The 22,804-nt window shown below is 61.3% G+C and overlaps 2 protein-coding genes across 3 annotated transcripts; one reads left to right on the top strand and one right to left on the bottom strand.

Moving 5' to 3' along the window:
• Positions 1-3,820: 3,820 nt before the first annotated feature.
• On the top strand, positions 3,821-14,657 carry RER1 (retention in endoplasmic reticulum sorting receptor 1). Its single transcript, XM_059065391.2, has 7 exons — positions 3,821-4,010; positions 7,424-7,505; positions 8,567-8,671; positions 10,434-10,533; positions 11,811-11,889; positions 13,144-13,279; positions 13,835-14,657. Exons 2-7 carry the CDS (start codon positions 7,425-7,427, stop codon positions 13,922-13,924), a joined length of 591 nt encoding a protein of 196 aa, XP_058921374.1. The 5' UTR covers positions 3,821-4,010; position 7,424; the 3' UTR covers positions 13,925-14,657.
• Positions 14,658-15,596: 939 nt separating this feature from the next.
• PEX10 (peroxisomal biogenesis factor 10) lies at positions 15,597-21,129 on the bottom strand. Of its 2 annotated transcripts, none has more exons than XM_067018986.1 (6): positions 20,867-21,129; positions 19,839-19,919; positions 19,060-19,444; positions 17,632-17,807; positions 17,407-17,542; positions 15,597-16,545 (listed from the first exon to the last, which is right to left on the bottom strand). In XM_067018986.1, exons 1-6 carry the CDS (start codon positions 20,976-20,978, stop codon positions 16,404-16,406), a joined length of 1,032 nt encoding a protein of 343 aa, XP_066875087.1. In that variant the 5' UTR covers positions 20,979-21,129; the 3' UTR covers positions 15,597-16,403. The 2 variants fall into 2 exon arrangements, with proteins under 2 accessions (XP_066875087.1, XP_058921247.1); XM_059065264.2 differs by having other exon boundaries at positions 19,071-19,444.
• Between the last annotated feature and the right edge of the window lie 1,675 nt (positions 21,130-22,804).

Here is a 22,804-nt window from a genome sequence, read left to right as displayed (position 1 = left end):
CCCTCGAGGTCCCGAGCGAGGGTGGGGGCACCGGACCCCCCAGCATCGGAGACTGAAACGCTCTGCCGCCCGGCTGGGGTGGCGCTGCCGCACAGTCCGGGCCAGCGCGCAGGCGCGAGGTCACGCTGGGGCCCGGCGGTCGTGCAGAGCCTCTACCACCTACTCAAAGGGCCCAAAGGCCGCAGGAAGTGCTCGTGAGGACACGGAGTCTCGGGGCCTGGACACTCGGGAAGGGGAGGGCGTCCTGACACCTCACGGGAGGCCTTGGAGGGGGACAGAGCTGCGGCCAGGCCGGGCGTGTTGTCGGGGACGGGGACTGGGACTGCTCCGCTCACTCCGGTGACCCCGGGGCTCTGCCTGCTGCTCCCCGGGATGTGGCCTCCCGACTCGCTGGGTCCCACAGGACGTGGAGGAGGTGACTGAGCCGAGGGTCAAGAGGACCCACAGCGACGCTCAGCGAGGCCAGGAGACCCACCCGGCCGAGCCCAGGCCAGAGCGCTGACACGGGATCGAGCGCGATGGCTGAGCGGGGACCTGAGTCACCGGGCTTGAGGGGCTCGCTGTGAGCCCTGCGCTCAGAACCGCACCGGACCGGGGAGCACACTCGCGCCTGGGTCCGTCCAGGCCCCGAGTCAGTATCCGGGGAGGGCTGGGGTCCGGGCCCCACAGTGTCCACCCCGACGCTGAGGCCTCACGCCTTCCCGCGGACCCCCGACCTTCTCTCAGGCCGCGGAAGGGCTCCCCTTCGTAACGTCCGCCGGCTTTGTACTTCATGACACCATGTCCTTGGGGTTCTCCCAAAACAAACTGTCTGGTGTGGGTGTTCCCTGGTGTGGACGGGAGGCGGAAGCGGTGACCAGGAGGGCTAGACTCGTTTCCCGAGTCCCGCGGGATAACCGGTAGTTCCTGCCCGACCCCCGGGCAGTGGTAGCAGAACACGGTGCCCCTCTGTCTCACTGCTCACCCTGAACGAGGGAAGTGGGATCCCTCCCTCCCAGCAGTGTGCGTGCAGACTCCATCGCGAGGGGACCCTCTCTGGGGCATCTGTGCGCTGGGGGCAAAGGCCCCCGCCAGGCCAGAGTCCGTGGGGTGAGGCTTCTCTCCGCTAAGAATCCAACACCCGCTTGCCGGTGGGGGTCTGAGGTTCTGCGGGCAGCAGCGTGGCCACCCTGCCCCAGGCTGGCACGAGGCCATTACAAGACACCTTAGGGAAACCAGGGGTCCCCAGGTTACAGAACCCGGAAGGGAGGGGCCAGCTCACACCAGGGTTGGTTTAGGAGGAAAGTGTCGGGCCAGCTAAACTGTCAGGGCCCGGTGCCGGCAGGCCTCTCCCGTGATCTCTCCGTCTACAAACTCGCCTTCGTAATAACTCCCGTCTTTAAGCAGAAGTTTGCCCTGACCTGGTGAAAGCCATCGTGCTGTCAGGCAGTGGCTGGGAGTGACGGCTGGGGCATGCGGGTGGCCAGGCTCGTTTCTTAGGGACGAGAGCGGAGCCATGAAAGTCTCTGCGTTTGAGTCCATCTCTCATTCAGCACGTGCTCTCTGCAGGCTCACCCACACATGTCCACCAACAAGAACGTCCGTGAAACATGACTGAGCGTCGTCCTGCTGTCCTGACCCTCAAAAGTGCAAGGACCCCGCCCCTAGACCTCCTCAGAGGGGACTCGACGGCCACCTCGCCTCTGTCAGTGCAATGGCAGAAGGGGAGAGAGAGAGAGAGTCTGTGGTCTTAGGGTGACACTGAAGCGTACATTTCCAAAAGGAGGAACCACTCTGTCCAGGCCAGGAAGAGCATCAGAGATTTCAGCACAAAAGTGAGAAACATCCGTGGGGCAAAAACGTTACAAGAAAAATCAATAAAAGTCAAAAGGTTCAAAATACAGAAAATCCTGGCAGCCAACAGATGTGAAAATACTGAAAGATCAATCGTCCAGTAGAAAAACAGGCAGAGGTTGTGAGCAGACACAACCCCAAATAGGCATAAAACCGTGAGTGTCAACTTTGGAAAGTTCAGGCCTGCCTCTGGGGGGGACTCCAGGGGACTTTCACTTGATACTTGCTCTCCTCTGCTGCTTAGATTTTCTACAAATCAGGTAGTCTCTTTATCATCAGAAAAAAAAGAAAAGCAGATTTCATCAGCACCAAGGGAGCTGTCCAGGCCTCCAGCGCTGCAGGATGGCCCCTCACGGGCACTAGTGAGTGCTGAGGGCCCGGTGTGGCCAGCACCTGTGTGGCCCCTATATCGGCAGGGACACAGGCCATCAGCAGCATGGCTGCAAGAAGAGGCCACAGCCCATCCTTACCATGTTTCCTGCTTCCTCTCCATTCTCCTTCATATCGAAAGAAAGAATTCGGGTAAACGTAGACTCCGTAACCTGAATGTTGAAAGGAGGGTGCACAGGTGAGCAAGAGACACAGGTGACCCGGCTGATGACGAGCAAGCACTGAGGTGCGGGCCGTCCCAGGGGCTTCTCCAGGTGTCTGTGGCTGCACCCCCAGTGAACTCCCCTGCCCACTGCTCCCCAAAGGCTCAGTTTGGGTCACCACTCTCCCTGTTCATCTGTTTATGCACCAGACATGCTGAGCACCTACTCTGCAGAGAGGCCCGGGGGGAGGCAGGCTAGGAGTGAGCGCAGGGTCCTTGAGAGGAGCGTGCGTGTTGGTGGGAGGGTGGATGGGTGCGCGGGGGTGGGGAGCCTTCCTGAGAGGGGACATTTGAACTGAGCCGAATCAGCTGGGGTTAAGTGAGGGCACAAGGGGAGGAGCCGTCCCGGTCATCTCTCTGTAGGGACCTCATCCCCCCCCAGAGGCCTCCTGTGCCCTCCGGACAAAATCCACACTTGCACCCAAGGAGGGCCTGCCCATCGTCACTTCTTGCCACTCAGCTGCTGGGTGCACCATCCCCCAACTCCAGTAGTTCCTGGAGGAGGCAGGGCCCCCTCCCCACCAGCCCCCCTATTTCAAGGCCAACTTGGGGCGAGCGGCTCTAGGGAAGCTTGGGGTTGCCAGACTCTGGTATCTGCCATAAACGAGGCTCGGGTTCTACCTGAAGTTAAGAGGTGTGGACTCGGATCTCTACAGCCCCGTTTTTTTCATTCTATGAACAGGTCCTATCAAACCTCCTCTGACCGCGCGTCGGGGACGTTGGGAGGCGCAGTCAGAGGAGGCGACCCCTGCGAGGACGCAGGGACACCAAGGGCCGACTCGGTTCCTGCCGGCTGGGTCGCCAAGACACGGCCGGTTCTGCTACTCTGGGACCCCGCCCGTCCCGAGGGCACCGGGACACGCGAAGGCGCGTCCCTCCCAAATCGGGGTCGACAAGGCTTCCGGGGGTTGCGGGCTGGGCTCGGGGGAGGCTCGCGTGGGGAGCCCCGCTGGGCTTGGGGGCCGCGGGTTCTGGACTTCCTGAAGTGAAAGTGCGGGTGCGGGGACGCGCAGCGAGCTCCCGGACCTGCCCGCCTCCCTCCCATCCGGACCAAGGCCCGGTAGGGCGCAGTCGGGTGTTACCGTCCCGCGGTGGCCGAGCCGGGAGGTCTCGGCGCGCCAGACGGGAGCTCGCGCACCCATCACGGGCAGACGCCATCTTTCCTCTAGAGTTTCCCTTAGCAACCCATAGCACTCCTCCATTGGCTCGTTGGTCGCGAGGGGGCGTGGCCTCGGGCTCAGTCTCTGGGCGTTACCAATCTCTGGAGCGGAGCTCTCTGGGCCCGGAGCCAGAGGACGCGACTGCGCTTGCGCAACGCGGCGAATTTCCGCTGCTGACATCCCTTCCGCCGACGCGACCGCCCCGCCAACGGCCTGGGCGCCCGCACCGGAAGCGGAAATGGTTGGAGGCTCTCGGCCCCGCCCCGGCGGCCATCTTGAAGGCCCGGGAGGCGGTGCCGCGCAGGACGGAGCGGAAGCGCTCGGCTGCGTCTACCCGGACCGAGTGAAGCGCCGGCGCGGCCGCCACCCGCGTCCTCCTTCCCGCGGCCCTCGGGAGACCGCGCTCGGCCGCAGTGGACCGCGAGGTACCGGCGGGTGGGGCGGGGCGGGGTGGAGCGGGGCTGGGGCCGGGCGGGGGCCGGGGTCTTGCGGGCCGAGCGCGGGGCCGAGGCCGAACGGGGCCCCTGGGGTCGCCGCGATGACCGGCTCCCGGCCCCCGCTGGCGCGTCCTGGAAGGGGTCGGCCGCCCGGCCCGGGCCGTGGGGCCTCGGTGTCCTCGCCGACCCAGGGCGGCCTGCGGGGTTTGGGTAGGAAGCGTCGCGCTGGACTTAGGTCTCTTGAGGTCGAGTCCTGGCTATTCTGCGAACCGAGGATTCCGAGTGCTCGGGCCGAGCCGCCCGACGGCGCCCCGCGTGCTGGGCCCAGAGCTTCCTCCGGAAACTTGTCCTGGGCACCTGGGCTTGGGAGCGTCCCGGGGCGCCTGCTGCTCTGTCGGGTGGGTCTCACTTCTGGGGATGTGTAAGGTGGACCCCCGGGGCCCCCGGTTCTGGTGGTGCAGGTGCGGTGTGGTCAGGGCCCGGTGGAGACAGGAAGGTGGTCACGCCTTCCCGTGACCACGGGAAGGGAGGGAGCAGCCGGTGGCGGGGCTTGGCCGAGCGCTCGGGTGGATGAGGTCTGGAAGGGCATTTCAGCGGAGGGAACAGCATCAGAGGGTGGAAGTGAGGGAAATGACCACGCTGGGGACCCGGGAGGAATGGGTGACCGTGCGCCGGGCGGGACTGTCCTCTGCGTGTGACGGGGCCATCTGGGGAGGGAGGTCCGCTCCACACACAGGTGCAGTGGTGGCTCCGGAACTCTGTACGCACTCTCCAGACGTGATACTCCTGGTCTCTGCTTGGAATGGCTTTGTCTTATTTTTGCCTTTGTTTTCTTGAGGCTGAGCCTGAAGCAGTGACATCCAACAGAGAACTCACCCACTGCAAGCTCTGTGTCGGGCCCTGTGGGCCGTGGGGCTGGCAGTGGACAGACAAGGCTCCCCCTTAGGAAGCTTGGGTTCTAGTAGGAGGCAATAGAGAGAGAAAGCGGAAAGCGAGCAGAAACGATCGTCACACAAAATAAAACAGGGTGACGTGATGTGAGGAACCGGCACCTGTTGGACAGTCGCAGGGGGCCTCTCTCGAGGAGGCGGTCTTGCAACAGCAGAGGGAAGAGGGCCGCAGACGCCCAGCTGTGCGAGGGTTGCCCCTCGGGACAGGTCTGACGTGTCTGAGGGAGACCCGCCCGCTGCCTCCCTCCCTCCCTCCGTCCCTCGGCCGCCCTACGGCCAGGCCTGCTGCTGGTGCTAACACGGCTGGCCGCTCACTCCCACAGGGGCCCTTTACAGATCGGAGTGGGGCCGGCCGAGGTGGCCTGCGGGTCACGCCATAGACAGGCCGTTTGACTCCAAAGTTCACGTTCTTGACGTCACTGTCGGCAAGCTCAGCCGCGGCGTGGAGCCGTGTGTTACCACGTTTGTCGTTTTCCAGGTGATCTGAAGTTGGCTGTTTTGTTTTGGGAAGATTTTCCACACGTTCAGTTGAAAGAAGGAGACTTAAAAGCAGTCATTTCTACTTAGGGCACGTAAAGGAATAGCCAGGTTTTTCTAATGTTCAACTTAATGCTTCAGCTCAAGTAGAAGGGTTTTAAAGGTAAACACTTTGGTCATAAAAAACAGAATAAGGGGTAATTTGTATGGAACCGAAGGATAAACGATGTTACTGATGTAGCTTTCTGCTGGCCTGGCTTTGGCCTAAAGAGGGTGGCAGGCTGTCCTAGGTGACAAGTGCTAATGTAGCCCCTTTGAAAAAATGGAGTTTTTCCCAGTTGAACGTAGAGACATACCTCCTTAAAAGACAGGACTGGGAGCCACGATTCACCTGTGCAGTTCAGCCTCGGCTCCCCTGAGAGCAAAGGGCACTTCTCAGTCTCCTCCGTGGCACTCCTGCTGCTCCTGCACCCGCTAGCCTAGTCGGCCCCCTCCACACGGTGGCTCCAGGAAATGGGGTCACTGAAGGACAGACTCTTCAGCACAGATGTGATGACGTGTCTGGTGGGACCACTCAGGTTATTTTAACACCTGAGTTGTACAGCTGACCCTTGGACAACAGAGGTTTGGACTGCGTGGGTCCACTCACGTGTGGATTTTTTGCACGAGAAAAGTACTGCGGTACTGCACAGTCCGTGGCTGGCTGAACTGTGGATCCAGAGGCCGACGGTAAAGTCATACTCGGCTTGTCGACTGCTGGGGGCCGGCGCCCCTAACTCTGCTTTCTTCGAGGGTCAGCTGTAAGGGGCACGTTGTTCCACTTGGGACCTGCGATCGCATCATGAGTCTGCTGACTTGCTCAGTGCACGTGGCGAGGACGTGTCGGCGGGCGTGGATTCAGGCCCCAGCCGCGCTGTGCGCAGGCCGGGCGATGGGGCAGCTCGGGCCGTCGGGAGCCGTGGTTTTCTGTCTGAATGGGAAGGGCTGCTGTGCCAGCAGGTGCCATCTCCCCGATGAGGAAACTGAGGCCGCACAGCCGTGCCACTCAGGGGCCCTGGAAACAGACTCCGAGCTGGAGTCCGCTTCTGGTCCCCAGCCCTGCCGTGGTGCCAGATCGGAAGGAGCCGCCCATCAGTTTGCGGGCAGCGAGAGCTTTGCCCCGGCGACATCACCAGCTTCAGGCTGGCAGGGCCCTCCGTCCTCTGCATCCTCTGGCCCCGAGGTTCAGGCGGGAGCGTGCTGGGCTGCAGGAGCTGAGGTCAGAGCTACTCTTGACTTTGAGAAGTGGCTTAAACTATTTGGGGCTTGATCCTCTGTTGTGGAATAGGGGTGACGATGCCCTTGGCTTCCCTTAGTGACCTGGGTTCTCGCAGGCTAGAGGCGCGTGGAATCGCACGGCATGTTGAAATGGTCAGGAGCGGATAGGATTACCTCCACGCACAGATAAGGAACTGGGACGCAGACGGCTGATCACCTGAGGATCCTGGTCATGGAGTGGGGGGTACCGGCTCTGGGAGGACCTGGAGGTGCGCAGCTGGCACCGCGGGCAGGGCCTGGAGAGGTGGGGGCACCGAGGGGAGCCCAGGGAGCAGCAGGAGGAGGTGCTGGGGGCCGACCCCGGGAGGTGGACACAGAAGCAGGGCCACAGGACTTGGCCGTCAGCGAGGGCGGCTCCTGGGGACCTGCCGGAGGAGTGTGAGCCAGGTGACATTAGCAGGAACGAAAGTCCACCCAGTGCTGCTGCTTTGCATGTCACATGCCTTCCTGGCTCTCCACCAAAGCGTGTCTCTGGCTGGTTTCTTTTTTCTGGGTGACTGGTGGTAAAGACACACAGAAGGAAGCCACGGCGTGGATGAACCCGTGAAATACTGAGGAAACCTGCTGGAGGGTGTTGATGAAGATAGGGCACCACGATCCAGCCCTTGAGCACTTGTTACTTAATTTAAAAGTATGTTGTATTTTTCTCGTGTACAGCATGTCCGAAGGTGACAGTGTGGGAGATTCCGTCCATGGGAAGCCTTCTGTGGTGTACAGATTCTTCACAAGGCTTGGACAGGTTGGTTTTCGGGTCACTGACTCGCGGAAACATTTAAATGAGACTTGACCCTGGTGACGTTTCCCTGGGGCGTAAGTGTGCTGGCAGCCCCCGCAGGGTGGGCGGCCCCTCCCTGGGTCTCTCGTTCACCCTCTCGGAAGCTTTTCCCATTGCCGTGAGGGTGCTTGCTGGGTCTCCTGAGGTTCAGGCCATGTACTTGTCTTCTGTGTTTTTTTCCAACAACTTTTAAAATGTGAAAACCATTCTTAGCTCCTGGGCGGGATGGACCTGGCGGCCCCTGCTCTGCTCTTGCTGTCCCCTCGTCCAGACACCCATGTCCGCGGCCCCTCGGCCCCCGTGGCCCAGGCCTGCGCTCTGCGGCGGGAATACCCCTTGGGGCTGCAGCGAGGCCTGTGAGTTCTGGAGGAAGGAGTCTGACTCAGTCTAACTGCGAAGAATCGCACAGTTTGGTTCAAAACTAAAACTGTATTGATTTATAAAATTAAAAAATAGCACCTGGAAAAGTTCATAATTATTGAAGCCAGGTGATAGGTACATGTAGGCTCATATTCTCTCTCACGAATAGTTGAAATCTTTCATGATTAAAATCTCAAATTCAGACTACACACGTGTATATTAATTACACGCACACGTAGGTGTGTATGTAGGCACACGTGCACTCACGTGAATCTGAGGATTAAGGCAGTCAGCTCTGTGGCTCCTGGGCGGGCTGGCACCGGCTCCGGGGCAAGCGGGCTTTGGGACAGGACCCCGGGTGGAGGCCCACATGCAGGGTGGTGACATTCTCCTTTCTCTGTCCCATCCTCTCTGGGGTTGAAGTTCAGTCTCCCCACGATGGCCCCTCGGGCTGATGCTGGAGGACCACGTGCTGCGAGAGATGGTTCTGTAGTATTTTTGCCTGAGGGGTGGACTTGCCTCCGGAAGCACTGCAAATCTTAGATTAATTGTAGTCACCGCTTAGTGCCATTGACTTAAAATCTGAGGCAAACAAACGCTGGCAGGAAGTGTGCTCTGCAGAAGGAATTGCAGGGTCTCTGTAACTTGGGCCGCTCTCTTTCCAGATCTATCAGTCCTGGCTGGACAAGTCTACGCCATACACGGCTGTGCGATGGGTGGTGACGCTGGGCCTGAGCTTCGTTTACATGATCCGAGTTTACCTGCTGCAGGTCGGTGGGGGGTGGCGGTGACGAGTCACCGCACTGTGGTGTTGGCTGGGGTGTTGTTTTTCCTCCTGTCTCTGGATTAGGTGGGTTTATGGTGAAGAAAAGGGTCTCGAAAGGTCATTTTTCAGTTACGTATCAAGCATAAGAAAGACTCCGGTGACTGTCTTTAAAGGGTGGCTGTTGACATCCCGTTCTAAGTTCCTCGTATTCTGTTGCTGGGCTTCCCAGGACAGTCTTGGTGTCAGCCGGGCCTGGTGAGGTGACAGCGCTCTCCAGTGTCCTGGTCTGCACAGGGGACCCTCTGGCGCTCCTTGACCCTGCGTCGGGCGGGACTTACGGGGGCTGGGGCCTCTAGGGACAAAGCCACCTGGACTGGGCGCCGTGAGCCATGCTGGTGTCCGAGGAGGGCCGGGTGGGGAGGCCGAGGGTGGCACAGCGGCTACAGGGCACAGACGCCCTCCCTGCACCTCTGGTGAGCGCCAGGCTCTGGACAGGAGTGCCCTGTGGACCCTGAGAGGAGGGCAGCTCGCGCTCCCGTGGGTCCCCCTTGTCCAGAGGAAGGAGGCTGAGGCATTTTCTCCCCCTCCTTGAAAGCAAACACCCTCCTTCCCGGTGTTTCCCAAGGTTTAGGAATACGTGTGTGCGTAGATGGATACTTCACCTACTGGGTGCTATGCTGCGTCCAGTGCTGTGGGGAATTCTCATCTAAGCTAAGTGTAGAGACCTGTCCTTGGATGGTATTGTGTCTGCGTTCCTACCAGGAAGCGTAGCCCCGGCTCCGTGCGAAGGCGGCGGGGCCCCGGTCTAGCCCTGCAGCAGGGCGCGGTCTGCACTGGGTGTCCACAGCTGATGTTCCCTTTGCTGTGATTGGGTCTAATGTTTTTAAGAAACTGGACCTTGGTCTATTCTCAATGGAAAGAATGACCTAGAAACCTTGACTTGGGGGATTTGGGCGGGGGCGGGCGCGTCTCATACAGGCTGGTCCTCCTGTGCTCTGAGCCGAGTCTCTACCCGCCTTGGCGTCCCTTCAGACTCAGCGCACCATGAGGAGCTGTGTAAACCTGCAGCTGTTAACTCTTCACATTTCGCTTTTTGTTTGACTTGAAAACGTTTTAAGGCAGAAGGGGCTCATCTTGTTTGTGTGACAGTGTTTAGGCTTTTTCGGTTGGTCCTGCAGTGCAGCTCTGGTTCTGACTGGATGAAGTCTTTCCTGTAAGAGAGACTCACGTGGCACGTGTGCCCCCTTCTCTGTACCGCCTGAGGGTGGTTTGGCTCCACGACACTTTGCTGACTTGTGCTTGGTTTCCTGATTTTCCAGCTCTGGATTTCTTCCGGGCAAACGTTAGGAACATTCCTGGCACAGCGCGTGGTGGCGTGAACCGCCCGCCGGGAGGAGCTCGAGCCCCAGTGTCTCAGGCTGGTCCGGAGCCTGCGTCTGGGTTAGGCGCCGCTGGCCGAGGGCAGGGCTTGTGGCCTGGGTGTGCAGCTTGGGCGTGAGGCTTTGTTGAAGCACCCCCGTTTCTGCTGCCTTCCGCGGGGGGCTGATGGCTTTACGTTCTGGTTGCACCTGACTGGACCCTTGCAAACGTTCGCCGTGTGGACCTTGGCTTATCCACTTTCAAGACCCACGGTGCAGTTTAAGATAAACTGTCAGCGTGGACGCTCACTGCACTTTGGTCACTTCTTAGGACTCCGTGTCCTGGTTCAGTCCAGATAGGGAATGGGTTCAGGGTGGCCTCACTGACCGTTTCTCCTTCTCTTCCAGGGTTGGTACATCGTGACCTACGCCTTGGGAATCTACCATCTAAATCTCTTCATAGCTTTCCTGTCTCCAAAAGTGGATCCCTCCTTAATGGAAGATTCAGGTAGAGTAGAGACCGTCCACTTTGCTCTGTTTGGGGAGAGTTCTGGTCTTTCTATACTTCCCAGGATTGCTCCAGTTTCTCTGGAAACATTTGAAATCTAAATTTGGGGGACTGTTCTCTGGGTGCTTAAAATGTACCTGCAACTTCTGTGATCCTGGCAAGTTTGTGGGACGACTTGCTAAGCCCTTGTGACAGTCACAGGAGGCAGGCGCTCCTGTCACCCCCGTTTGGCAAGTGAGGAAAGTGAGCCGTCGGGCTGTGGAACCTGGCCGAGGTCCCGTGGGGGCGGGGGGAGCCAGGGCCTGCTTCCTGGGTAGCGGGCCCATCCACGTCCCCTCCGTGCTTGCCTGGTAGGTCCCTTTCTCACAAAAGCGGGCTTCCACGGCGGCTCCACGTGGCTGACTGAGGCCACTGGCCCCCCGATGTCCCCTGAGGACGATGGGTTGGAAGGTTCGTGGCTCTGGCTCCTCGTGGCGTACCTGGGCCAGGTGGGGGCCTTGGCACACATCTGCTGGGCCAGCTGAGGGCAGGGATGGCTCACGACCGGATGCTGAGGCCTCCATTCCGGCACGTTGCAGCCACTGTTGGGAAAACCCGACGCAGCTCCTGTGGAGCCCACAGAGTCAGAGGCACAGTTGTTAAGGACAGAGGCGCACTTTATGCAGCCTGTTCCCATCACCATCGGAGCCTGTGTATTTTTTCTGTGGAGTATTTGATGAAAATAGCAAAGGAAACAACGCTTTCATTTGGTGCTGCATTGGGGGGATTAGGAAACAAGAGGCCCTTTCAGTAGGCCTCAGTTTCTCCATCTGTTAACTGGGGAGGGCACCTTCCCGCGTGGGCTGGGAGGCAGCTTGGGGGCCTCAGCCCGAGGCCCGGCTCGCGGCTCACTGCAGAGGGTGGCCGTCCTGAGCCCAGCGCCCCTGAGAGTGGATTCACAGCTCCCGCCTCTGTGCTCTCATGGGCTGTGGACTTTCATCCTCCCTGTACCTCGTGTTGTACAGTTGATGCGTTCCTGAAAATCGGCGTGTGGTTGAATTTTTACGTGATCCCTTAAAGTGGTCTTAAAAAGAAATTCTAATACAGATCTTTTAAAGCAGTGAATCGTTTCTAAATCAACTGAAGGTCCCCATTTTATGTCCGGTTAAAGGATGTAAATCTGTATGTCACGTATCAGGCCTGCTGGTTCACATGCTCTAGGGAACCGTAAAAGGGCAGCGGTGGAAACGGCAAGGTGCACTGCCTGCCTCACCTCCGGGTGACATTGTGCCTTTCAGACGACGGCCCCTCGTTACCAACCAAACAGAATGAGGAGTTCCGGCCCTTCATTCGAAGGCTCCCAGAGTTTAAGTTTTGGTGAGTCATTTCCTAACGGTGGTTGTGAAGGACGCTCGTCCCCGCACGTGGCCGTGAGACGGGGGCAGGCGCTTCGGTCCCAGCGAGCCAGCAGCTTAGACTCCTTGGAGGAATGCCAGTCTGTCGTTTCCTCGTTTTGAACGTTGACTCACCCAGAACGTGAAGCGTGCCCGCTGGGCGTGGAGGGGCGTCTCGGGGCCTTGCAGTGCCCACCCCCCTCCCAAGGTAACACCGCTGCACCTCGACGCCGCAGAAAAGAGGCTGCTTCTGGGGAGGCGGGTCCCGGGTATGTGGCACACTCAGCCTCGGGGGGACGCTGCTTTGTGCACGGCGCCCCTCCCGGTGGCCTGAAGGGGGACCAGCTCTCTCCCCACTCGGTCCTCGGGCTGGCCTGGGCGTCCCCAGGCCTCCTGGAGGCAGTCACGTGTGTGTGACGTTGTGACAAGGATGAATGTAACAGGAGGATGGAGGTGACCCCTTAGTGGTGTGTGTGTGGGGGGGTGGTCTGTGAACGTGTCTGTCCTGTGTTGTCACAAAAGTGAAGGCAAAGAGCTGCCGCCCTCAGCCCGTCGTCCTGGTGCAGGGCTGGCCGTGTGGGTGCTCGGTGAGTCCCTGTGGGATGAGTGTGAAACGCTGGGCCCGGGGCTGCGGGTGTGTGTGTGTGTGGGGGATGGTGGGGGTGGTGGGGGGGTGGTGGGGTGTGTGTGTGTGTGTGTGTGTGTGTGTGTGTGTGTGTGCGTGCGTGCGTGCGCGCGCGCGCGCGCGGGCGGGGGGGTGGCAGTGGGCAAGGCCGGGTCCTGCCGCCCCCCGAGGAAAGGGGGACCAAGGGGGATTTTAAGTAGGGCTGTGACCCTGATGGGTTGGGCCCTGAGCCGGAGGGAGGGCGGCCCTGAGGCCCGACTCCACCTGCTTCCCCGGGGACACCGCTCGGCCACTGGGGGACGGCCTGCTGGGCGTGTGGGACTCAAGCCTTGAGGCTCGGACTGGATTTCTAGACGTGGGCCCCAACAGCACATGGGGGGGCACCTGTATCCCCCAGCTGCCGGCCTGGGCAGTGCCAGGGCCCCCACTGCTGTTTTACACTTTGTGTAATTTCAGAAAACTTCGAGTGTTCAAGGGACTAAGAACGCCGTGTCCGTGGTCACACGTAGTACGTCAGACACGCCACACGCAGTGCCCACCGCGCTCCGCAAGTGGAGACCCACACCCTCCTCGGGGCCGCCGTCCAGCACTGACCTTCTCTCCTTCCGTTAGGCACGCAGCGACCAAGGGCATCCTGGTGGCCATGGTCTGCACCTTCTTTGAGGCATTCAACGTCCCGGTGTTCTGGCCCATCCTGGTGATGTACTTCATCATGCTTTTCTGTATCACGATGAAGAGGCAAATAAAGGTAAAAACCCAGATGGTTCTGCACCGTGAGACAGTGCCACCAGGTACTGGTAGCTTTGGGAGAGCCGGCTCGGGCCTGAGACACGGGAGGGCCGTGTGGACCCTGCTCTCCCTGCAGGTCTGATGGGTGTGGTGCCCGCTCCCCGCCAGCACAGCACAGCCAGTTAACACCCTCAGGTCTGGCACATCATACCGCGGGACAGTCGGGGCCCAGGACCTGCCAGAGGGTGTGTTCTGCCAACATCACCCTAGAACGGGCCTGGCCAGACGGGGCGGTGCGGCTTCATCCTGGCCTCTCCCCCGACCCAACCACCTGGGCCCGGGTGCCACCCATTCTGCGTCCCCGGCCCAGTAGCACACGGGGCATCACGAAGCCCATCCCACACCCTCAGGGTTTCCAGCAGCTCGGGCGGCTCCGCTGGGCAGTGGGGGGACGAGGGTGTCCGCCGGAGCTCTGGCTCCACGCCCGGTACGTGGAGAAAGAAGGTGGGGCTCAGAGTTGGAGGGAAGATGGGTCACGGGGAAGCCGTGCTGAGACGCGTCTGCCTGTCCCCAGCACATGATCAAGTACCGGTACATCCCGTTCACGCACGGCAAGAGGACGTACAAGGGGAAGGAGGACGCGGGCAAGACGTTCGCCAGCTAGACGCGGCCGCCCTCCGCGGGCCCCGGACGGCCACAAGTTGCTGTGACGCCGTCTTCTTTCCTCACATAAAGTAGTTGATTACGAGGGAGTTATTTTCTTTTTAAAAAGGAGCTTCAATTATTTGTAACTGAAATATCAGGTTCTTGAAGAAACTGGCATTTAAACCGAATCGCGTTGATTTATTTTCCAGTGCCGGTCAGGCGTCCGGACGCTGGCCTTGCGGAGTGCAGGCCGGGCGGACAGCCGTGTGGGCTGGGGGGCGGGGGCGGGGGCCGGGTCCGCGGAAGGAGCCAGGACGCTGCCAGCTGCTGCCTCCCAGGACGCTCACCGTGGCCCCGGAGGACGCTCGCCCGTCCGCCCGGCGCGTGGAGGAGATTCTGCAGCAACTCCGGGCTCTAATGCCGGTTTCCGAATTTCATCTCGCTAGAGATGTGTTGAGTTGGCCTCTATCATGACTCAAAACTTCGTTCTTAACTACCATGATTGCTTCTGAGGGCCTGGAATTATAAATATATATATTTTAATTGTTTGAGATTATTTTGACACATTTCTTTGATACGTGAAGGGTTGTTTTAACTTAAACGTGTTTTGATGCAGCAGCCCCTTTTCAGAGACACCTGGCAGGAGCAGCCAGTTCTGTGGCTTTTAACACACGGCTTCCCACTTTCTACGGGGAAACAGCTCTGACCTGCATGTCAACTTTTTTGATGTGATAAAAACCAGTACTCAAACATTTCACCGAGTGACTTTTTAATTCCAACTTCATTAAAGACGACGTCCCTGCTCTCCTGTAGTCTTCACGTGACCCGCTACGCCTCCAGCACCGAGGGCCTGGAGGGCGGGCCGTGCTGCTGACCAGCCACACCGGTGGTCTGTTCCCACTCCCTACCGCAAGCGCCGTTTCCATCTGCCTGCGGGTTTCAGACATCGAGTGTTTACCGCCTGGCTTTTCTTTTGCCAGTTGTTGCATAGCTGAAATTGAGCTCCTCTTGCTTTTAAGAGGCCGTATGAAGACCATTTGTGTACCTGATCCTGCATTTTAACTTCATGTGTAAACGATGTCCAAATTGGTACTTTTATTACCACATTGTGGTACCTGAGGTGTCCAAATTCTATAACTTTTGTTTTCCATACTTTTTCATGGTAAATGCACAGCCCTGAAATACGAGAAATTGCAGGCACTTGGTGAGTGTAAGTAAGGGGTTTGGGGAACCGTGGAGCCTCCCCTGGGGCTCCTGCCTGTCTGGAGCAGGGCCCACGGTCACGGCCTGCCTCTGGGGCTGACCTCTGCTCACTGAGGAGTCTGGGTTCCTGCATCACGGTGCCCGCAGAGTCACATGGAGGGAGAAGCGGCCTGCGGGGGCCCCGGGAGGCCCCTTGCACGCGGGCTTCCATTCACCTCACGGCAGTAACACCCCAGCGCTTCTGTGGAACTGGTGGTATAAGGATGCCTATGGTGAAGTCCTGTCTCTGCACAGCTTAGGTAGATCTAAAAACCTGAAAATAAAAATGGTGGCAGGAAGTGTGTTGGACACAGGCGTGAGCCGGTATAGGCAAGCCAGCCCACCACCAGCTTTGGAGACCGGTGGCCTCAGTGGGTTAGGCTGGCTGGGGCCTGCCAGATGCTCCAAGCAGGAGGTGACCGCTCGTGTTGCGAGGCCAGGACGCACACTTCCATTTTCTTTTTATTTATTTAATTTTTTTTAAAATTTTTGGCTGCGTTGGGTCTTTGTTGCTGCGCGCACGCTTTCTCTAATTGCGGCGAGCAGGGGCTACTCTTCGTTGCGGCGCGTGGGCTTCTCATTGTGGTGGCTTCTCGTGGAGCAAGGGCTCTAGGCGCGTGGGCTTCAGTAGTTGTGGCATGTGGGCTCGGTAGTCGTGGCTCACGGGCTCTAGAGGGCAGGCTCAGTAGCTGGGGTGCACGGGCTTAGTTGCTCCGCGGCATGTGGGATCTTCCCGGACCAGGGCTTGAACCCATGTGCCCTGCATTGGCAGGCGGATTCTTAATCACTGCGTCACCAGGGAAGCTCTCCACTTTCTAAAACGGGAAACAAACTTGACATTCATTACAAGGCACCTGCCAAATGTGTTAGGGGGCAATCTCGGTCCTTTCCGGGAAGGGCTGTGTCCCCTTGCCCCAAAAGCCAGCTCCAGTGACAAGGGCTAAGACTCGTGGATCATTTGGGCTGGAAGACTGACCTCGCTGGGAAGGCACACCGCTCGGTCCCGGCCCGCCAGGCCCCGCCCTCGCTGTGTGCCTGGCGTTGGATACAAATGACCGGTTTGGAGAAGGGAGGAAAGTTCTGTTTAAGTGCTGGGCTATCTGGCTGGCAGCCCTGCAGGCCCTGCCCAACCTGCCCTGAAGCCATTTCACGGCCAGGTCCAGGTCCAGCGCCTGTCCTCCCTGATGGCTGGCACGGTACCTTATGTGACAAAGGATAAAAAACTTGAGAGTTTCACGATTTCTGTGCAAGTAAAGTCAACTTGTCAACCTTGAAAATAAACTTCCTCCTGACGTCAGGCAAGACTCCTGGGCTCCTCCCTTCGTCGGGTCAGCGGTAGTGCCGCAGGTAGACCAGCTTCTGGGGGAGGAACTTCTCCCTGCAGAGGGGACACTCCATCTGTGGGGGGAGGAGGAAGGTCAGGGGTTGTGACCCATACAACCCCGGGGGTCCCTCCCCCACTGGCATCTCCAGTAAAACACAGATGTACACACATCTCTATTAAGACAAAAAAAACCTTTTTTGACATAATGCAGCCAGTTGGGGTGCAGAGCAGGGACGGTGACCAGCGAGGAGATGGCCAGGCCACGGGTGACTTGGGACGAGGGAGGGCGCTTGGCCGCGGAACGACCGTGGCTGACCTGAGCCTCTCGGGGGTTTCTGGGTGTAAGCTCACGGGTCCCCCGTCCCCACCCTCAGGGCCGGGTCCCTCCTGGACCAGGAAGGTCAGCCCCTTGCCTGCCAGGCACGCGTGTGCCCTAGGGCCTCGCGGAGCTGCCTGGGCCCCACGGAGGAGGCTGCAGCCACCCGCGCCCTCCATACCCTGAGGAAGGCTCCTTGGGCAGTGTGTGGACGGGACATCCCAGTAACGAGGCGGGCTTGGCCTCAGGCCCCAAGGAGAGACGGGGCAGAGGTACACAGGGGTCTGGGACCGGCCCCTTCCTGAAGCCAGCGCAGGGGTAAGAGGTGGCAGAGCTCCCTGCTCTGGCCTCCTGGACCCCACACCCTGAGATCTCAAGGCCGAGCATGCGGCTCTCGCTCCGAGGGTCCCCAGGTGGGTGGCTGGGGCCTGCCTTTTGGGAGTGGAGCCGCCACAGCGGGCTTCCGGCCACCGCAGCTCCCTGCCTCCAGCCCAGCTGGGGGCTTTTAAAAACAGGACCCCCCCCCCCGCCCCCCACCCCGAACTAGCACGGCTGTGGAGGCAGGCAGCGGGCCCAGTGCAGCAGGGGTGGCCCGGGGGCCTATGTTCAGGACGCCCACCTTGGTGTCGGCCCAGTGGGTGATGCAGCCCCAGCAGAACAGGTGGCCGCAGGGCGTGGCCGTCGAGTACCTGCGCTCCTCCAGGCACAGGGTGCAGAGCGAGGTTCTGGAAACTGCTCTCTCCTCTGCGTAGCTCCTGGCAAGAGAGGGGGGACGACGAGACAGAACTGAGCCTGAGTTCCGTGTGGCGCTGGGTAGCCCCCGCCCTGGCACAGCCCTGCGCACCTGCGGTGGGACAGGCCACGCTGCAGCCTCCATTCCCTCTGGGCGCGCTGCCTCTGCCGGAAGCCGTAGAGCTGCAGGCCTGCGGCCAGTGCCAGGTGCAGCAGGGACACGAGCCCCAGCAGCCTGTAGCTGGCACGGGCCCGAGGGTCCTCTTCGAGCGGGTGGTGGACACGGAGCTGTCAGGGACCCGGGGGGGGGGTACAGTCACATGATCCGTTGGCACGAGGCACTGAGTGGCCCAGGGGCCAGGCCTCCCCTGTGGGACGAAGCCAAGGCCTGCCCTCTGGCTGCGGGATGGGGCAGGAGCACCTGGCAGGCTCTGTGCTGGGCAGCAGCCGGTGGGGCACAGCTGGACAGCTCAGGGCCTCACCCCCCGCGGGAGCCCAGCACTGAGCGAGGACAGCCACGAACCTCGAAGCCTGCAGTCACTAGGCTGCAGGCAAGGTGTCGCGGGGAGAGGGGGGGACGACCAGGCCTCCAAGCCTCATAGAAAAAGAACTGGCAAAGAAGCCTGAGCAGGGGCGCCCAGTGGGATGGGAGGGGCGCCAAGCGTGGCAGACCCGCTACTCAGCCCCATGGGAGGAACAGAAGCTCCCGCTTCTAGCAAAGGCCCCAGACCACCCAGGTGATGTTCTGCAGCTGGGACTCCGGCCACGTCCCCCAAGGGAAAGCTGCTTGCCCCCTGCTTCTGTCTCCTTCCCCCCAGGGAATGGGGACAGTCAGGTCAGCCAGACTGGCCAGAGGCTGGAGCCCAAGAGGCAGGGCCCTGGGTGCCTGCGTAGGAAGAGCCCCGTGGCAGCCCCCAGTGCCCTGACTGGGTTGAGCCCATGCTTCCAGGCCCCTCTGTGGCGGCAGCTTAGCAAACACCCTCCCTAACCGGTAGAGCAAGCGTGGTGAGGACTGGGGCGGGGCTGAGGAGGGGGCATGCACGTGCCGGGACAGCACTGCCAAGGAAGCCCGGAGACCCTGGAGGCAGGGGGCCCAAGGGAAGGCCCTCCGGATGAACCTGGGAGCAAGGGCGTCAGCTGAGACTGAGGAGGGTCCAAGTGCCTGTGGCGGGCAGAGCCCAGGGGAGGCTAGCGGGGATGCTGGTGGCAACAGGGTCCCTGTGGGTCACCATCAGGATGTCCCTACACCTGACCCTCTGTCTGGGCAGCCTGGAAGGGTGGGCATGGGGCCCAGGAGCCGGGGCCCCAGGCCTGTGCTCAGGGTACAGAGCGGGGCGGCCACACGTGCTGGCGGCAGGAAGACAGACTTGCCCTGCCCTCAGGGTTTATGGAAACCAGACTTGTGCAGGTCTTTCAGCAAAATGGGACCTGACAAGACCCACGTTTCCAGTGGAGGACTGCAGCTCCGGCCCTGTGGCTGTGCTCGGAGACAGAGGCCCTGAAGAGCAGTTCCCTGCAGAAGAGCGGGCCCAGGCGGCACCTGTGACTCACGTAGGTGGTGCCTGTGAACCTCTTGGCCAGGTGGTAGAAGGTGCCATGGATGTAGAACCAGGCGACGTGGAGGCGCTGGAGGCAGCTGAGGCCCTGCCTGAGCACCGACACAGCGCGCAGGAGCGCCCCCTGCTGCTGCTCCGTCAGGGCGGCCGAGCGCTGGCGCATCCAGCGCCTGGCCCCCGACGGGCCCCGGGCGCTGCCGCCATCGGCCTGCAGCTCGTGCTCCACGTGGAGCAGGGCCTGGTCCAGCAAGTAGGGCAGGACGGTGTGCAGCGCCACCAGCACCCCGCGGCGCAACCTCGAGGGCACTCGGCCCTGGGTCGGGTCCACCTGCACGATGCTGACATACTCCTCCCCGAGGGTCTGGTAGCCTGTGGGGAGAGGGACCGGTGAGAGGGACAGGCAGGGACCTGCCAGCGACTTCCTTCTCTCTACCGGGTCCCTACGATGCTCACAGCCCAGGCCCTGTGACAGGGCTCAGTGCTGGGACCCCTCTCGGGCCATGGGTTCAGCCACGGAGAAACGGTCCCAGACAGACTTGACGGGTACTTCAGAGCTCCCAGAGGCCCCGGCCTGGGCTCAGGGCCTGGCCTTCCACCTAGGGAAAGGGTTCGGGGTCCCCTCCTTCCCTGAGGCTGCATGCGGCCCAGCTCGGGGGACACTGAGAAGCACCTCCAGAAGCTTCTCACTCTGCTGGCAGCCCCTCTCCTGTCCTCTGGGCTCGGCGTGTGTTGTGGGCCTTGAGGTCCTGCCAGGGGCTGCTACCTGCCAGTGTAGTGAGGCCAAAGTAGGCGACATCCGACACCAGCTCAATCTCTCTCCTCCACTCCAGCCACTTCTTCGCACCTGAGAGGAGGAACCACATCACTTCTGAGGGGTTGGGGTGAGGGTGGTGCAGCATAAGGATTAGGAACAAGCCTCCTTCCTGCTGCCAAGGCCCAGCCCCGTTACCCTTCCACGCGGCCGAGACTGTCCTAAACCACACTCTGTTCTCTCCCTGGCCTCCTGTGCTGTCCACTCTGCTCCATCTATACCTGCCTCGTCTGGGCCACTGAGTACCTGAGAACTTACCAACCTGCAGCCACCTCCCCATCCAGGACCCGCCTGGGCAACTGCTCTAGAGCCCAGAAGGGCCACGAGGACAGTGTAGTAGAGTGACCAGGAGCTCAACCCGAGACCACCCATCCAGCATCAAATCCCAGCTCCTCACACCTCAGGAAGTTACAAGATCTCTCTGGAATCCCCGCTTCCCTGTCTCTAAGAAAGGGACTAGCAACAGGTCCCACTCACAGGGATGTGTCGAGAAAAAAAATGAGTTAACGTTCTGAAGCACGGAGAGCAGTGTCTGGCACAGAGTAAGTGAATGTGTTAGCAAAACGAATAGACGGGCCATTTGCTCTGATCGTGTCGTGTCCCTCTCCTGCTCAAAACCTGCCCATGGCTACCCGCCCGAATCTACGGCCCAGCTTCGCTTCGGCTGCTCCGAAAAGGAGCCCGCTGTCGTCTGGAATCCACCTCACGCTCTTGCCCCTCCACTGGGCTCCGACGCCGCTGCTCCACGGGAGACTCCCCGTGTCCCCAGAGCCGTGGACTCTTCCACGCCTGGTGCCTGGCCCCCACCCCCGCCCCCCGGCAGCAGGGGGCAAAGCCCGGGGCGCTCGCTCCTTCCTTCGGCTCAGGTCTTGGTGGGGCGAGCAGGGCCTGGCCGAGCCTGCGGAGGGCTGACCGGAGGGCCTGAGGCTCGTCGGCCCGCTTCGCGCCCCAACGGCCCCCGCGACCCCGCGGGGGCTCACCCGCGAGGCTGTGCAGGGCGCCGCCCGCCGCGCTCCGCAGCCTGCCACGGTAGTAGTCGTCCTTCTGCGCCGCACGGACTACCTCCGGGGGGCTGGCGGCCGCGGGGGCCATGGCCTAGGGTCGCGGGGCCGCGAGGTCCGTGGAGACCGGGGAGAACTTGGCGACCGGGGAGATCGTGGTAACCTGGGGCTGGGGGTAAGCGGATAGCCACGCCCACGCTGCGACGCCTCATGACGGCGCTGGACTCGGCGTCCGGCGCAGATCTTGTGCGTCACAGACCTTGTGCGTCACGGCGCGCGCGCGTCCCGGGGCGGGGCCTGCGGCGGGGCGGGGCTGACGGGGGCCAGCGCGTGGTAGGGCCGTGGGTTCCGTGCGCGGTCCGTACGGGGCGAACGCGGCCCGGAAGAGGAGCGGGCGCAGGGCGGGAGGGGGCGGGTACGCGGGGTGGGGGGTTGAGTGGCGCAGGGTGGCGAGCGGCCTCGGGGACAGCCCCCAGGTACTGCGAGAGGCGTCAGAGCTAGAGGGCCCGTGCCGACGCCTAGTGAGGAGGCACTTGCCCGCCCCCTGGGGCTGGAAGTAAGGAGGGCGCTCATCTCCCTCCGTGCAGTGCCCTCCGCGGGGCGCTGGCACCTCCTGTGTTCTCAAACCCGCGACCTCCACTGCGGACCCGGGAAAGGTGCTCTGCGGCCTGGGGCGGGGTAGGGAGCCCTGATTCTTGAACCGCGGTGTTTCTACTGGCGGCTGCCCAGGCCCCACAAGTGCAGACCCCGACCCCTCCCAGCTGCTCTCAAGAGGAGGGACCGAAGAGGGCCTGGGGAACTTGGAAGGCCATGCACAAGAGGGGACAGAGCTAGGAGAGCCCGGCGCCCAGGCACAGGCCACGGCTGGACTTGAGCTGCAGCCCAGGGCCGGGGGAGGGGCCTGGGGGGAGGGCAGTGGGGGAGGGGCCTGGGGGGAGGGCAGTGGGGGGGTGCCCTGAGGGCTCGGTCTGGAGCAGGTCATGACATCTGTATCTGTGCCCCAGTGGAGGGGGTGCAGGGGTACCCCAGACAGACCAGAGGGCCCTGTCCTGTGGGCACTAAGGGGAGCCGTGGGCCCAGCAGGAGAGAAAGAAGGCAAGTGGGCTGAGGGGGCGGGGGAGCCACGGGGCCCCCCTGACTTTGGCTGGGAGGGCGTGGGTTGAAACAGGCTGCAGCTCTTGGCCTCACTTCTGCTCCCATATCTGGGCGTCAGCTGTGGGTACGTGCACAGGCTGGCACAGCTCAGCGACACAGAACCAGGCCTTGGGGACAGGCTCAGAGCTTGTTGGGCTTCCACCAGGGGCAGGCAGGCACCTTTTAGAGGGAAGGGGCAGGACCTGCGTGGCCCCGCAGTGCCTCCTGTTACCGAAGCCCCCGTGTTCCTTTGGAGCGGTTCCCCTGTCTGTGTACCCAGTTTCCTAGTCGCAGAGGCCACCTGTTGCTTTGGTTTGCAGCCAGGGGTGGGCCCTCAGGTGGGGGCCAGGTGGAGACACTGAGGCCTCACAAGTTTCTGGCCAACTAACAGACTGGCCCCTGAGACCCCCTGGTCTATGGGCTTGCACAGATGGACTCAGTGTCCACTGGCACCAAGTCAGATCTGGAAGAGGTCTTGTCCCCTTTCTCAGGGTCACTGGCTGGCTCCTTAGGGAAGCCTGAGGGGTGGGGCCTGCCCAGGGCACCTCCCACTGGCTGGTCCTGGCTCCCTGCCCAGAACTGCATCTTCCCAGTCTTCTAACCAGCACAGCTGTACCGGGCAGGGCAAGGCCAGAAACAGTGTTACCGAGGGTCTGTTCTTGGGGATGTGCAGCCTGGGGTCCAGCTGGGTTCAGATCTCCCCAGTGTCCTCACTTGCTGTGGGGCTGGTTGTTTGGGGTTGCTGCTGGTGCCCCAGGGCCCCTACTGTGACTTGAGTTGGGG

The sequence above is a fragment of the Kogia breviceps genome, chromosome 1 (assembly GCF_026419965.1).
Source record: "Kogia breviceps isolate mKogBre1 chromosome 1, mKogBre1 haplotype 1, whole genome shotgun sequence".
In the NCBI taxonomy this organism is placed as follows: Eukaryota; Metazoa; Chordata; class Mammalia; order Artiodactyla; family Physeteridae; genus Kogia; species Kogia breviceps.
The sequence above is the reverse complement of the archived record's forward strand: the minus strand, read 5'-3'. Positions and strand labels throughout refer to the sequence as shown.

Excerpts from the sequence above, each read along its gene's own strand:
- RER1 (XM_059065391.2), top strand. The coding sequence starts at position 7,425 with ATGTCCGAAGGTGACAGTGTGGGAGATTCCGTCCATGGGAAGCCTTCT. Across the intron at positions 10,534-11,810 it reads CTCCTTAATGGAAGATTCAG|ACGACGGCCCCTCGTTACCA; the intron begins GTAGAGTAGAGA and ends TGTGCCTTTCAG. Across the intron at positions 11,890-13,143 it reads CTCCCAGAGTTTAAGTTTTG|GCACGCAGCGACCAAGGGCA; the intron begins GTGAGTCATTTC and ends TCCTTCCGTTAG.
- PEX10 (XM_067018986.1), bottom strand. The coding sequence starts at position 20,978 with ATGGCCCCCGCGGCCGCCAGCCCCCCGGAGGTAGTCCGTGCGGCGCAG. Across the intron at positions 19,920-20,866 it reads CGCCCTGCACAGCCTCGCGG|GTGCGAAGAAGTGGCTGGAG; the intron begins GTGAGCCCCCGC and ends TCCTCCTCTCAG. Across the intron at positions 19,445-19,838 it reads TGGCCTCACTACACTGGCAG|GCTACCAGACCCTCGGGGAG; the intron begins GTAGCAGCCCCT and ends CTCTCCCCACAG.